The sequence below is a fragment of the Perna viridis genome, chromosome 9 (assembly GCF_037379345.1).
Source record: "Perna viridis isolate PV_CMFRI_1.1 ecotype Kerala chromosome 9, ASM3737934v1, whole genome shotgun sequence".
NCBI classification, from domain to species: Eukaryota; Metazoa; Mollusca; class Bivalvia; order Mytilida; family Mytilidae; genus Perna; species Perna viridis.
Window position 1 is genome coordinate 38789628 of NC_142453.1, and position 16079 is coordinate 38805706.

The 16079-nt window shown below is 33.0% G+C and overlaps 1 protein-coding gene across 1 annotated transcript; it reads left to right on the forward strand.

Moving 5' to 3' along the window:
- The first annotated feature begins 975 nt into the window (after positions 1–975).
- On the forward strand, positions 976–11128 carry LOC148608411 (uncharacterized). Its single transcript, XM_088546134.1, has 2 exons — positions 976–1132; positions 8844–11128. Exon 2 carries the CDS (start codon positions 8914–8916, stop codon positions 11002–11004), a length of 2091 nt encoding a protein of 696 aa, XP_088402260.1. The 5' UTR covers positions 976–1132; positions 8844–8913; the 3' UTR covers positions 11005–11128.
- Positions 11129–16079: the final 4951 nt, after the last annotated feature.

The following is a 16079-nucleotide window of genomic DNA, read 5'->3' on the forward strand; positions in this document are numbered from 1 at the left end:
GAGATAATCCACATTGAAAATACAGTAGATTCTATTGTATTTAAGTGCAATTTACAGAGTTATCTCCCTTAATTTTGAAATCTACAGTGCATTCTATATAATTTTGATCTCCTAAGAGCACGGGTTATATGAAAAACCACTTTTTAATTTCTGTTTACAATGACATTTCAAACAAAATATCAAAAATAAGAATATGTAGGCTTTTTTTACCATGAATCACATTTTGCATGATCCTTAGCTGGAGTCCTACTTAATCTATATGTACTAAGTTCTGCACTTTTTATCATTAAACATTTCTTTTGTTGTTTATTGTGTCAAGACAACTTATGATTCATTTGGACAAATAATTTCTATTTGTAACATTCTGTCTTTTTTATGAATATATGTTTGTAAAATTATGGCAAGCCAAAGTGGACAAAAATGAGCATTTTCTAATATTAAAAAAAATGATTTTTTGATATTTCAAATTCATTTTCTAATATTACAAATTAGATTTCTAATATCACAAAACACTTTTTAACATTAAAAATTCTATTGAATTTCTAATATTAAAAACGATTTTGTAATATAAGAAATTGATTTTCTAATATTAGAAAATGAATTTGTCGTAATCAGCTGCGATTTTTTAATATTAGAGAATCAATTTATAATATTAAAAAATGGGACTGATTTTCTAATATTACAAATTCATTTTCTAATATTACAAATTCATCTTCTAATATTACAGATTCAATTTGTAATATTAGAAAATGTGTGATATTTTATAATATTACTAAATCAGGAATTTGTTATATTAGAAAATGAATTTTTGATATTACAAAATGAATTTCTAATATTAAAAAATCTTTTCTAATATTAAAAAAAAGGATTTTGTAATATTAAAATTTCATTTTCTAATATTACAAAATATTGATTTTTGTCCACTTTGACTTGCCATATAAAATGGTATAGCTCCCAGTATACGTAGGTGGCAGAACGACTTGATATTGATCGATTGCAGTATACAACGCGTATTCGTCGCAGGTTACGAAACTTTGATTCAACTTTTACGATAGGACAACGATGATTTCTTTTGAAGTCAGATGTAAACGTATTCGTGATGGATCTAAAATGAAATGATTTGTATTAGAAAGTAAGCAATTTATGTCATTTTTCCTCCAATAATTATTTCGTTTAATGTTCAAAGGCAAATGTTTTCACAAGGCTTTTTAATAAAGATAAATCAAGGTAAATCCTTGGTAAAACAGGCGGAGTACGATCTGAATTATGCATATTAGCGCAGAATTCCCTTAATATAGGTTACAGACCAACAATTCAACCAATGAGCATTTGGAACGTACGCAAAAAATAGTCCTACGCAGAAATTATCCCTGTTCCTCATAGTGCTATGAAAAGAGTTCTCATCTTATTTAAAAAAATTAAACAGTTTCTGAAAGGAAAAACATTTCTGTACATTGTATAGATGCATATTGCTTCTTGTGATGTGAAGCCTAATCTCCATAATGATTTCTGACATATGTAGAATCATACTGATATATAGTCCTATGCCTGTTTAAGTTAAGGTAAAGTCCAGAGAAGCTATTGAATATTGTGAAATTAGCATAGAAGCCTATGGGAAATGGAGTTAGTGGTTTCTAGCCTATGTAATTTTGATTTTAAGTTTCATAATCTTCCAATTAAGCTTATCAGAACAGTAGAAAAATCACTTTTCAAAATTGATTTTTTCACAATCATCTGTAATTTGAATAAATCGATATATTTACATGTAGAATCTCATCAAAACGAGCGTCATACAAGAAAAAGGCAGAGAACAATAGACTCCCTGATAGAGTTTTAGTTTGACCTTTGACCTTTGAAAGTATTATAAAAATTATGAGCAAAGCAATTATGTCTATCTTATGCATCCTTTTACGGCTTTGTGGAACTGAAAGGGGTAAGTTGAGTACAGATGCATCCGTGACGTATTGAACCGGAAGGAAACACATATATCCGGGTTATAGCAAATCAAATTAAGATTAAACTTTGATATTTGAATTTGAAGTTTGATTATCTGGATCTGGCTATGCTTCAAATTAACCAAATAATTGTGAAGAGCGTGAAAATGAACATTATCATATTTCTAATAACCACTATTTATACATAAATTATATAAAACGAATTTTTTTGTGGGCAACTAGTTCACTTTCCGGATAGCTTTTGGCGAAGAACTTTTGTTTCTTATTATCTGTTTTTTTTAAATACAATTATCTTATTTCGATTTTAACCTTAACACGTATTACATTTTCAGCTCACTCCATAATACAAGTTCAAGATGAAATTCCGTCTATTCAAAATGTCCCTAAGCCCATTGTTCAGTCAAGTCCGGGCTGCTTATTAACCCTGTAATCTATGTGCATGTTTTAGCTTACAAGGCCGAAGGCCGTGTAAGCTATTGCCATCACTTGGCGTCCGTCGTCGTCGTCCTCGTCGTCTGTCCTTGTTAAACTTTTCAGAACTCTGACACTACTCGACTAATTGGAACCAAACTTGGTATGAACGTTCCTTGGGGTATCATGCATAGAACTGAAATGGAGATTTTTTTATCGTTCCAAAAACATGGCCGTCGTTACTAAAATAAAACATTCATGTAGGAGTCAGACAATAGTTTTTGGCATATGTCTCCAAAACCGTTTTAGCCAATTTCTGACATATGATGAGATATACCTGTGGTCAAATTTTCGTTTATATCTAATTTAGCTTTGTTGCAGTTATTGCCCTTTTTCGACTTTTTTCCCTATTTTAATTTTATTTCTTTCAAAAATCTTCTCCTCTGCCATTACTTGACCAATTGGAACCAAATTTGGTATGAATGTTCCTTTGGAAGGGGTTTATCCTGCATAGAACTGATATAGGGATTTCTTACCCGTCAAAAGCCTTGGCTGCAGTTTCTAAAAATAGAACATACATGTAGGGGCCAGACAGTAGTTTTTCGCATATATCTCCAAAACCATTAGGTTAAACCAAATTCTTTCAATTGCTGAAATGATCCTTATTATAAGGCCTACAAAAGTCTCCTGGGATCAAAGTTGTGAGACGACTCCATGTAAGAGTTATTGCCCTTGAAAGGTGAAAAATGATTTTTTTTTCACAGTTTTCAGCCAATATCTTGAAAACTTTGAAAGATAGAAAGACACTTTTAAAATAATCAAGGGAACAAAGATTCCAGCGGAAGTTAAAAGAATGTAATTCATGGACAAAGACCGGACATGGAAATGAGACGCACACAACAAAGAACGTGTAATAACCAAAATAATACATACAAAGTAACAAAAGTAAATGAGCAACTCGGACTCCACTAAAAACTGAGAGCGTGGACCAGGTGCACCGGTAGGCTAAGCGTCCTCTGCTTTTCTAGAGGCATCGAACAAATACATAACTGGATTTTTTTATTGGTATATGATATAGCAATATACACTCTAGTTTCCTTAAATTCGAAAACTAAAGTACTTTCGATACATGTCCGCAGCACTATATTAATTCTTGACAAACAATAGTCTGTGCTACGTCAATTCAGAAATTGGTGCTTATTAGTTGTTTTATTAACCTTTCATATGCTAAGCAAACAAATATCACATTGATGTGTAGATTGACGTACATTGAGCATACAAAGAATATCGGCTAAGTTCATCCGCGTTGCAAATATACTAGAAGTATGCTAATCTGGTTCCCAGGTCAATATCATAAGCGATCCTAGGATCGTTAAAAATATAGGCTCAGGTCACAAGCGAAGGATATTCACAATGTATGAGTATATTGCCGCTTATGTTATTAAATAAAAAAAAACATTAAAAAACAAAGATGAAACTATCTAAATTAACTTTATAATCATGCATTTAAATCAAAGTAATTTAAAAAAAAAAAACAACAAACAAACAAAACAAAAAAAAACAAAAAAGAAAAGAAAAAAAAACATTTAAACGTACTTTTCTTTAAATTTGAATATTAGAATGTATAAAAGTAAATAAAATAACGTCAAATACGCTCAACCAATCAAAAGACAGAAGACGTCACTGGTGACCCGGGGTTAATATATTTGAGAGAAACTTATGGAACGAAAATATTACCCAGTTTTCCAGGTTAGACGCATGCTAAACAAACTTTTGCTGTGCGCCTTGCGTACGCTTTAAGGACGTCGGAATGAACAGTATACGTCCGGGGAACGCTACAACTAGACAATTTTTTATGCTACATTTTCTTTTTTCAAATATAGCGTATGTCAAGCGTACATCCGAACGTTAAAGTCACATTAGAAACACGTTATTTACCGTTGAACGCGCTCACGTACGTTTGAAATGCGACTCAGACACGCTGCATGCGCCATTTTTTTTGTTTTCATGTTTGGAGTTTGACGGGCGTGCATGAAACGTATGCTTGACGTACTTGCGGCTTATTCCAAACTGTGCTAAAACGTATAAAATGTTCCAGAACGTGTAAAAAGCGTATCCTGACATTTACTGAAACGTGTGTTGACATTTGGGCTGGCAAATGCATATGCACAGAATTGACATGTGAAAATATGTATGGAAAGGCCGAATTTTGCTCGTTTTGTCATTTGATGGCATCTAACGAAAGAGTAAGGAGAGCTAATATCTTCTTAGCCATGGCTATGCAGCATGTATAACAAATCCACATGAATATACATATATATCTACAGAGAGATGAAATGCGTCGACGAAGAGGACAGAGACGGTTATGGAAGCAACGATGAGTCTCTCGAGGAAAACAATCCGGACTCTATGCTCTCGACTATTGGTAGAGCTAAGACAAGGAAAGAGTTTTCCGTCTAAATTTTCAATGAAATTCTACAGAGGTTACAGCATTGTATTTCAAAGCAATGTACATGATTCAGGTACGAAATTTATATTACGTCTGTCTGTCTAGGATGATGCATGTAAATGTATTGAATGTGAACAGCAAAAATGTTCATTAATATTGTCCATTGTATGTTGTCATGTAATATGAAAATTAGAATACGTGTAAGGTAATACCTGCCGAACAGGTAAACACATAAAATGTGTGTATCGAATGGTTTGTCGTTTCGAATTTCCGAAGTTATTGTTTGATACATGTACTTGAAGTTTGAAAATAGATTGGATCGATCTTGTATCCCTTTAATGCTACATGTAATACCGAATTTCTGGGCTTTAAATTGTTTGACCATTGACTCCTACAAAATATTCTGCTGTCCCTATATTCAACAGTATTTATCATCTTCTAAACTGTAACGAAGGGGCGGGAGGGAGTTTGTCACGAAGGAGCGGGAGGGAGTTTGTCACGAAGAAGCGGGAGGGAGTTTGTATGATTGAAGAAATAAATGGATACGAAGAAAAGTATGTTCATTTCATTTTGCAGAGAACCATTAGAGCCGGGATTGAAATTAGTTCGACATCTTGCTTCTGGATCGACTTAAGCTGAGTACGTTGTAGTCTTTTTCTTTCTTCATGCACAACTTCATTGATTTAACATTATATACATGTGCATTACTTGTCATTCAAAATATGTGATGGATTTGAATGCACGATACTTCACGAACTTCAAAAATACAAAATCTAAGAACGGTTATTTATGTCCTTCCGCTTTGTACAATTTGAACCTGAAAAGTTTAATAATGAATACGGTGTAAGAGATTAATCGAAAGAGCAAACCCTTTTGTTGATAGTATTAGTACATTGAATATGTACTTTGATTTCAATACCTTTCAGGAAATGGTGCCTGTTCCGATACAGATATATAACGAATCCGAATTCAAAGAAACAGCGGCAAATGGAACTACTGGTTGTCATGATGCCAAACCTCTCCCAAATAACACTGACGACGTGCCCTACTATATCATTGGAGATAACGTATTTGATCTACGAACAAAAATGATGAAACCATTTACTCATAGAACGATGGACAGGGAAGAACGAATCTTCAGGTGTAGATTATCGAAAGCAAGGTGTGTATTGGAGAATGCGTTCGGAATATTGCTTAACAGATTCGGAATTCTCCTCTCAATAATGGAACATTTAGTATCAACAGTGCGTTTTATAGTGGAGACATTCGTGTTTACTTCGAATTCTACAAAACCTTATGAGAATTCGTTATCCAGGCTTCAGAACAAGCAACTCGATGATGAAACCCAATCAACAGGATCTTATACCAGGAGCTTGGGGACAGGGACCGAATGTACAGGATACTCGAAATGTGGTCGCTGCTAATATTGACAGTAAGAAAAGGAAATGCAAAGGAACCTAATCAAACACTGGGTTAACTCGCGTGCTGGGTCAGTTGCCTAGCAGACAGAATGATATGGTACATTTGATTGTACTATTGTAGTCTAGCTATTGAAAAGATTAGAGCTATCTCAGTGATTAACAATAAGAACTAACATTTTCAGAAGTTGGCATATGTTTATTTCATTAGCATATAATATAACAGCTTTCCATTCACTGAGACATGCATGTGAAATAAAGATAATAATTTAAACTAAAGTCTCTTAATCTTCAAAACAATGTTCTGTTTGATAATATTTTCCCAAATACAAGAAACTGTGTGCTGCATTCATGACAGTTACACATCCCACTCATTTATCAATATAAAAGTTCTTGTCGGCTGTTGATAACAGGTGTGAATCCGATTCTGCTTGTAATGTTGCCTGTAACCTTCAATGAAACCAAGTGTAAGGGATGCGCCTTCAGGTTAATTTTGTGGGGTGACGGCCCGAGTAAATCTGGTCTAAACGGACTGTCAGTATTCACGGATCTGATACTTAGTGAATAAAATGCTGCTGATTTATGTCTGTTTGACGCAGGGTCTTGTATTCTGCTGCTAAATATGGTTGCCTATAGGATGGATCTTGTGAGCCCAAAACTGAACCACTAGGTGGCCTATAGTGCCAATTCTGAGGAATTGACTGCCACAGATCACTGGGGGGATATTTGTATGGTTTTGTAAGTCCACTATCAAGTTTGGTCTGAAGAAAGAAAGTGTTACACTATAAGTTATTACACAATTAAAATGAACGAATACACATACAGAATAAACGAATACACATATAGAATAAACGAATACACATACCAAATAAATGTTTTCATGGCGTTTATTAATTATAAATAAATTTCTCTTTTTGGGGCATTTAAAATAAGGGTTTAATCAATAAGGGTTTAAAATAAGGGTTTAATCAATAAGTCCAATTCATTTTAAATAAACGTATTGACAAAATCATATTATGTTAGCAAATTGAAATACTTACTATTTAATCCCAGTTCAGTAGTTTTTTTTTGTCACCAAAAGGTTCTGTTTCTTATCCTTATTTTTAAAATCTGCGTTTTTTCATATCCCATAAGCACGGATTTTCGCGAAACCAGGTAACCAATTCATTTTTTACCGTTGAGTCCTTAATGCGACAATCTTGCTTTTCGACCCATTTTTTAGGTTTGATAATTTGAGCGGATTATCTTTGCTGACTTGAGTTTTAGTGAGCTTTGGATATCGCTATCAGTACTTATGGTTTCAGCTGCTTGGCTATTTGGACCAACTGCACAGCTGTGAGTTCTAATCATATATCTAGTGAACATATTCTGATGGTGAAACATATTTTTTTACTCGCGTTATATCAATAAAATCGATATGGCATCTGAAAGCAATGATTTTAAAATTGCTTTTTTACTAATTATAAATGTGGTCATCATTGTGTGCTATTTTTTACCATCTCACTGGATATGGACAGACAAAGGGAAAGGTTAATGTAGTTATGGTATATGTCCTGTGCATGTTTGCTATCTGGAAGCTATTTGGAACTGATTTTGTAAACTTTTGTAAAGATCTCAAAAAAATTCCTGTTCAGTACAAACCTGTGCATGTTTGCTGTCTGTCTTACAATAATGTGTTTGTTACTTCTTGAGCGGGTAAAATGATTTACAGTTTGGAACTAATTTTGTTAATTTTAATAAAGGATCTCAAAGAGATTTCTGTTCAGTATGAACCCTATACTCTGTTAAAGGTTAAACCACATCAAAGATGACGTCATCCCTAATTCAATATCAAGGTATATTACAAAGAGTATATCAATATCATTATTTTGTTTACTTTGCATTAGATGGTTATGCCATCCTTGAAAGTCCTTTCAAAATTAGTCTGGAGACATTTAAATACCAGACCATATAAGATTCAGACACTGCCTATGGTAAGACGATTCATGGTGTAAAAAAACATCAGAACAAACGATGCTTTTTCTTTTATCTACATATGCTATATTCTAATGTGACAATAGCCCTTTCTGTATTTAGATCTGTACGTTTGAGGAAAACTCATTTTAACATCCCACCAAAATGATCTCAAAATATAACCAAAACAAGAGCGATAACTCTTGCGAAGTACCAATTTCACTTACAATCTTTATTTTACCCCTAAAGCGCAAAGCCAAAACGACAAGCTAAGACTGGTTATTTTGGTTGGTAACTGAATTTAAATAAGAAATATAAGTAATTTTCGTTGTTTATTTTATGACATGTATGAATCACCTACTGGCTGATTTTGGGTGGGTTTTTGACATGCATGAATCACCTCCTGTCTGATTTTATGTGAGTTTTTGATATGCATGAATCACCTTCTGTCTGATTTTAGGTGGATTTTTGACATGCATGAATCGCCTACTCTCTGATTTTATGTGAGTTTTTAATATTGCATGAATCACCTTCTGTCTGATTTTAGGTGGGTTTTTGACATGCACTTACTGTCTGATTTTTTTATAAAGACTGCTACTTATATATATTAGAATGTTTTTACTTAAAAATAGATTTCTTTTTATTTTGTGATTTTAGAAAGAAGGACAATTCAGAAATTTCAGAGGACCAATAGAAGTATGACAATAGAAAAAAAATCGCATGCAAAATGAAATCACCGAAACCAATATTTGACATGTTAACCTCTCAAAGTAACAAAGTTTTTGTATTTTTATTGGTGTCAGCTTCATTGCTTTGGATAGTATTGAAAACTTACCAACATAATGGGTACGCTGAAAGTTTTGCCGACCTTAGTTCTTCCCAAGAACAAGAATTAAAACCAGACAAACGACCATTGGTGTTCATGGGAATATATAGCGATGACGAATATCGAGAAAGAAGAGACACTTTGAGAATTACATGGCTAGAAACAATAAAGAAAATGGCCGACGATTTACCATTTAGAATCGTTCACAAATTCTTTTTGGATAAGAACACAACTGCAACTGATGAGGAGAACAATCTTTACCAGGACATGATGTTCTTTAATGTTCCAGAACATGGATACGCTAAAAAGTTTGGAAGAAAAATGTATCATTTGCTAAAGTACATACATCAAAATTATCCTCAAGCTGACCTTGGAATTAGAATAGATGATGATGTATTTCTATGTGTTCCTCAAATATTCAAACGACTTAATGAACTCAAGTCTCCCAATTTATATTATGGTTGGCGGCATGGAGAGATGGACGTTATAAAACCATCAGTTTGGATAGACGAAATGTTTCTTGTGCTTGGAAAAAATGTAATAAAATGGGTAGCAAACAAGACATTCTGTGTATCGTCTAAATGTGACAAAAATACATTACGAGATACAGACTATGGAGATACTTCCCTAAGAAACTGGATTACTGGATACAAAGACATTGATTTCCATAGCGACAATGGAAGAATCAAGCAAATTCATATACCTGCCGATGATAAAAACTGGATGAAATATGCTACTCTAGAATATTGTGAAAACAATGTTGTATTTCATAAGGTCAAAATTTCCAGATTTATGAAAAAAATGCATAAGAACAACGAAATATTAAAAGCTAAAACATCTAAAGTCGGATCTGTATCTGGAACTGCATTTTCTGGCCAGGTTGAGCGAGTTCATTTAAAAGATAAACCATTTAATAGTCAGAAAATTGCCCGACCAATAAGAAAAACATACAAATGTTCGTACTGGGCTGTGGTGACAACGATTTTCAAACCTTCAACCGCGGTACGCCATATCGCTTCCTTAACTGACTGGTGTCTTGTCATAGTAGCAGATCTCGAAACGCCTTCGAAGAGAGAATATACTTCTTTGTTGGGTACAAAAATAGACAACAAGATTAAATACCTTTCGCTTTCAGAGCAGATGGACTTGTATCCACTGTTAACAGAATTCATCCCGTTAAGTTCATTTTCCAGAAAGAATATCGGATATATGTATGCTATTCATCATAAAGCAGATTTGATATGGGATTTCGATGATGATAATATTGGTATAATCGATGACATCTTGTTCCGAAACACGAACGACTACATGTCAGCGTGTGTGAAAAAAACAGAGAATGTTTTAGTCAACCCATACCCTTATTTCAGTCAGTCAAACATTCGTCTGTGGCCGAGAGGGTTCCCTTTAGATTCGCTCAAAAGTAAAAATACTAGTCCTGATTTATGTCGTGAGACCACAAAAAAGAAACTAGGCGTAATTCAGTCGTTAGCTAATGGAGAGGCTGATGTCGATGCTATTTACCGCTTGACTTACGATTTTCCGTTTAACTTTACAGCAAAACAAGGGGTTGAAAAGTTATTTGTGCTTCCTACATATACATATACTCCTTTTAATGCACAAGCTACATTATGGTTTCCCGCGGCATTTCAATATTTAGCCTTACCAATTAGTGTCAATGGAAGGGTGAGTGATATATGGAGAAGTTACATTGCCGAACATTTCTTCCATAAGTCCAAAATGACAGTTGCATTTTCGCCGCCATATGTATTCCACAATCGAACTGAGCATAATATCATGGGAGACTTCCATGCAGAAACGCCTTTATACGAACAAAGTAGTAAACTTATAGAACTGTTATCGTCAAATAGTTATACCGATATTGTTAGTATGTATGATGATTTATACAGAAGACTGTACATTGAAAAAGAAGATTTACATTTCATCAGAGCATGGGTAAAAACCTTTCAATTTGTTAAGAAATCGATAGCTTGAAAGGATAATTAGAAATTCGATATTAAAACTGAAATAAAAAGAAGTCGTCGAGAAACAAAGAGGAATTTGATAGACAATGAAATAAATCCAGCATGCTGAAAATAAAGAAGGAATGCATCTTTTATTATTATTATTATTCCTTAAAACATATTGAACAACCAATTTTTATGCAATTTTAGTTGAATTAAAGTAAATATAAACAAAATTAAAATAAAACTATAAATCAGCTGTAAAATGATCAGACGATCAACAAATGTGAAGTTTTTCATCACAAGTAATTTGCCACTGAACTATTAATTAATGAATGAATTCATGCCTCCTTTGTTTGGAAACAATTATGTTTTTTAACATTATGGTCCTGGCCAAATTTATTTAAACTCTAATGAACTTCGTTTAGTTCACGTTTTGATGTATCCTAAACTGGGCTAGCCATAGCATTTCTCTACCTAGATGAAGTACAGGTATGTCATTATTTATCATATGTTATAACGTGAATGTAAGAAACTATCAATACGAATGTTAACACTTACAATCATGTTAAATTAATGATACAAATGTACAAGGTTTTCAAATTCCAAACATGGCCACCATTTCATAATGGCCACCGTCCAAACTTTAATGAAATTCGTCCAAAAATTATAAAAAAAAAAAGAAAAACGTAGAAGGTTGATACTTGGTCTAATTCTAGAGCATTAAAAGGGTTTTTAATCAGCCATATTGAAAATAACAAAAAAAAAAAAAACGCAATTTCTAGATGGTCGCCCTTCAAATATTGATTTTAAAAAGATCGCAAAAATTGATAAAACCTGTAACAATGGCGGAACCGGGGAAAAATCCAATTATATTTAGTTATTTAATGTTTTCACGGTAATTTTTGATTATCATGCTTTTATAAGTGAAATACAAGTAGAGTTTTCTAACATTTTGTATTTATTAGAGGAAGAATCAATACCCTATCGACTTCAATACCTTATGATAGGTAACAAAAGAAATATGTGTTGTCAGCATTTGGAAACAGCTGAAATGATGTTCATATAAGGCGTATATAATGTCACACACTTGATAAAAATAGGAGTTTCGATTTTAAAGTCCTAGAAATCCGAATCTACAAGTTATTGCACGAGGGAGACGTCTCAATTTTGTTATCGCTTGTTAAAAACTCAATTTTTCTGCATTATCAAACCAATTGAAGCAAAGCATACCTTCCTATGAGAATTTTCATGGAAAATTAATATTACCCCTATACCTGAAAACAGGTCATAGTATGTAACAAAATTCTCATTTTGGGCATACCAAAAGGGTACATCTCACTTTTTTGGCATTCATAATAAAGATAATGATGTATCAATTATATCCGCTCACATCAGCCGTTAAGTTTTTCGTTTTATGGTTAAAATTTGATATATTTGTAAAAAGGGGAAATTGAAGAATTTCAGATTTTCTTCGTTTTAACCCGTTTTGGTAATACTATTTTCATACGTAATTCAAACAAGCTTTTATTTGACGCAGTACCTGTATGTTGTGTCTTTAGTTTTAAATAAGCCAAATTAATATACGTATGAAGTATTTTACTTCTTTTTAGAAGAAAAATTGCCACCCCTAACCCTAAAGAGTTTCCACAACATTAACCAAATGCTAATGTTTATCAGATAAGCACTTTTAAAAAAGACATTTGATGCACTTACTTGTTTTTACCTGGATGTATCCAACTTATAATTCATTCCATGCGCTTAATTTTCAATTATAAGTTGATAATCATTACCATTAAAAAAGGGGACTTTCGGAATTTTAGATTTTTTTTCCATTTCATCTGTAATTGGCGATGTTTTTTTTTCAAAAATGGAATTTTAAAAAGTATTTGAACATTAAAAAAAATAAATAGCATCCTAGCTTTCTAATGAGACAAAATAATGAACACTTGAACTACTGCAAGTCCATTTAGATGAAAGGATAGTCCCACAGCCCGCTAAAATGTGCCTGAATATAAATAAAATATCATTTGTATCATATAAAACTATACATTATGCCTTCCTGACATTAATATTGTTGATATCTTTTTAAATAATCAAATAGTCTGGCATACAGGCTTAATTTTGCAAATTAAATATCCAAAAGAAGAAAAAAAAAAGAACGGGAAATTTCAGATTTTCAGATTATCACTCATTTTACGAGTGAACTGTATCTTTTTTTTCAGATATTATAGATTTAACATGACTATGTTTGCCATCAACATTTTGATAGCCAAAAGGTTTCAAAGAAGCATCTATGATGAACGATCGACATGCATATACCCTACTCCGGTAAACAAATGTTAAGCTAGCATTACGTCAATCAAAAAGCAGACATGAGCTTTTTAAGTTAATAACGAACATTAAGTTTTCTAATAGAAATGTTTTAATAACCATAATATAAGTCTTTTTTTCTATAAATAATGATAATTTATAACTTATATTTTTTAGAGTTCCTAAACATTATGTATCTACCTATTTCATAACTAAATTGTAGGAATTTTAAAATACATTGTTACTGTCGCTTAAACAGTTGCCTCGGTTCATTACAGTCATCATTGGCCATTATTAATACCTCGGGCATATTATAGGGCCATAAGAGAAAGGCCATAAATTAATAGTATAATAATGTTTATAATGTCAAAATGCACAGAAGAATGTTTCTTGAATATATATGACTTTTAAGTACCAGTCCAGATAAAATTCAGACATTACCAATGGTAAAGTGATTCATGGTCAAGAAAAACCCACCAAACAAGCGATGCTTTTTAGTCTACATATGCTATACTTTCACATAACAACAATCTTTTCTGCATTCAGCTTTGTACTTTTTAGAAAATCATACATTTATCTACCACTAAAAGCAACCAAATGAGCCAAATCAAGAACGATAACTCTTGCAAAGTGCACATTTCATGCACAACCTATATAAGTTTTATCTCAAAAGACCATTGACCAAATGAAAAACTAAGACTGGTTACGTAACCAGTAACTGTTTCTGAACGAGAAATAAAACCATGAATCACCTTCTGTCTGATTTTTAGAAAGACTGATACTTAATAACATAATAGAAATGTCTAAAAATGATTGCATTTTAGTGATTTTTCAATAATTGAGAAATAATGACGCACACTTGAATATTTTAATATATCACAACTCATACGTTATTCCAGAGCTTGCCGAAACTACGCAGACGTTTTGTATCGCGCTAAAACTCTAACAAATTGGCTTCTGGAACAGGGTTATGTTGCTACAAGATTGAAGTCATCACTACAGAGGTTTTATGGTCGTCATCATGAACTCGTGGATCGTTATGGTGTATCCATCTGCACCATGAAAACTGATTTATTCAACGGGTCATAGTTTTCTTTTCCTCGTTTGTCTACCCCGGACTTGACTTTTTATGAGCAACTCGGCGGGTGTTCCTAGAAAAGCAGAGGACGCTTACACTACCCGTACACCTGGTCCACGTTTTTAGTGGAGTCCGAGTTGCTCATTTACTTTTGTTACTTTATATGTATGATTTTAGTTACCTTATGTTCTTTGTCGTGTATATCTGTTTTCCATGTCTTGTCTATGTCCCTAGATTGCATTCTTTTGATTTCCGCTATAACCTTGGTTCCCTTCATTACTCTTTCTAAATACAAAATCAATAAGATGAAACAAAATAGTCACAATGTTCTCGCTTTGATTTGCAACAGCATGGTTTTGGAAAGGTTGCATGAAGTTGCAAATGTTATAGTCCATAGACTGGGAAGGTCCAACGTGCATCATCCCCGGACACCAATTTCATAACGATTTTCAGGTACTTTCATACTCCCCATTCGCGAATTGATTCGTCACAAAAGTATATTCTCGGAATTTTTGTTCCAGTATAAGCCTATGTTTTGTACTCAGTTGGATTGTTCGAGTGTCTAATTCATCTTGTGGCATCAACAGAAATGAATTAAATAAATATAATTCTAGTCATGTAGCCCAATATCTCAGCTTATATATGTTGTCACCAGAAATGCAAATAAACTAACGGTTATTCTGTTATATGTAAAAGAATTACCAATACACAATATAAAACATCAGGTATCAGATCAAAGAACGCTTGCAGTTAGTGATATCAGACAATGGATATTACACCACTGTTTCTTCAATACCTGTCCAAAACCCTATGAATCGCTTAAATTGATACATTTTCCATATGACAACATAAAGGGTATTTATAGTTTAGTGTAGGAATTAAGTAGTTTTTATTACTGTTGATTTCTATCACAATTGATGATTCTGGTGTTCTTCTGGTTACTTGTGGTGATTTTTATACTCATAATTCATCAACACTTGATAAAAAATGGGACTTCCGATTTTCCATAAAAGTCCTAGATATCCGACTCTATTTGATAAATAATTCAATTTTCCGCATTATCAAACCAATTGAAGAAAAACATACTTTCTTTTAAGAAACTTAATAGAAATATTATCCCTACCTCTGAAAACAGGTCTCAGTATGAAATAAAATTCTCATACAGAGCATACCAACACTGTAAATCTCATATTTTTTGGCATTTATGATAAAGATACTGATATATCAATTATATCTGCTCAATTCAGGCGCTTAGTTTTGCGTTTTGTTATTACATTTGATATATTTGTAAAAATGGGAAATTTCATGATTTAAAGTTTTCTTCTTTTTCATTTTCGTTACATTGTTTTCAAACCGTAGTTCAAACAAGCTTTTATATAGCACATTACCTTTATATGATGTCTTGAGGACGCTTACCCTACCGGTGCACCTGGTCCATGCTCCCAGTTTTTAGTGGAGTTGCTCATTTGCTTTTCTACTTTGTATGTAAGATTTTAGTTACTCTATGTTCTTTGTTGTGAATGTCTGTTTTCCATGTCTGGTCTTTGTCCCTGGATCACACTCTTTTGAATATCACTATAACCTTGGTTCCCTTGATTACTCTTACAAATAATCCAAAGTAATGAAAATTTGAACTATTTTACCTCTTTTTAGGTGAAAAATTGTCATCCCTATCCCTAAGAAAAATACCACAACATGAACCAAACTGCTAATAT

Excerpts from the sequence above, each read along its gene's own strand:
- LOC148608411 (XM_088546134.1), top strand. The coding sequence starts at position 8,914 with ATGAAATCACCGAAACCAATATTTGACATGTTAACCTCTCAAAGTAAC.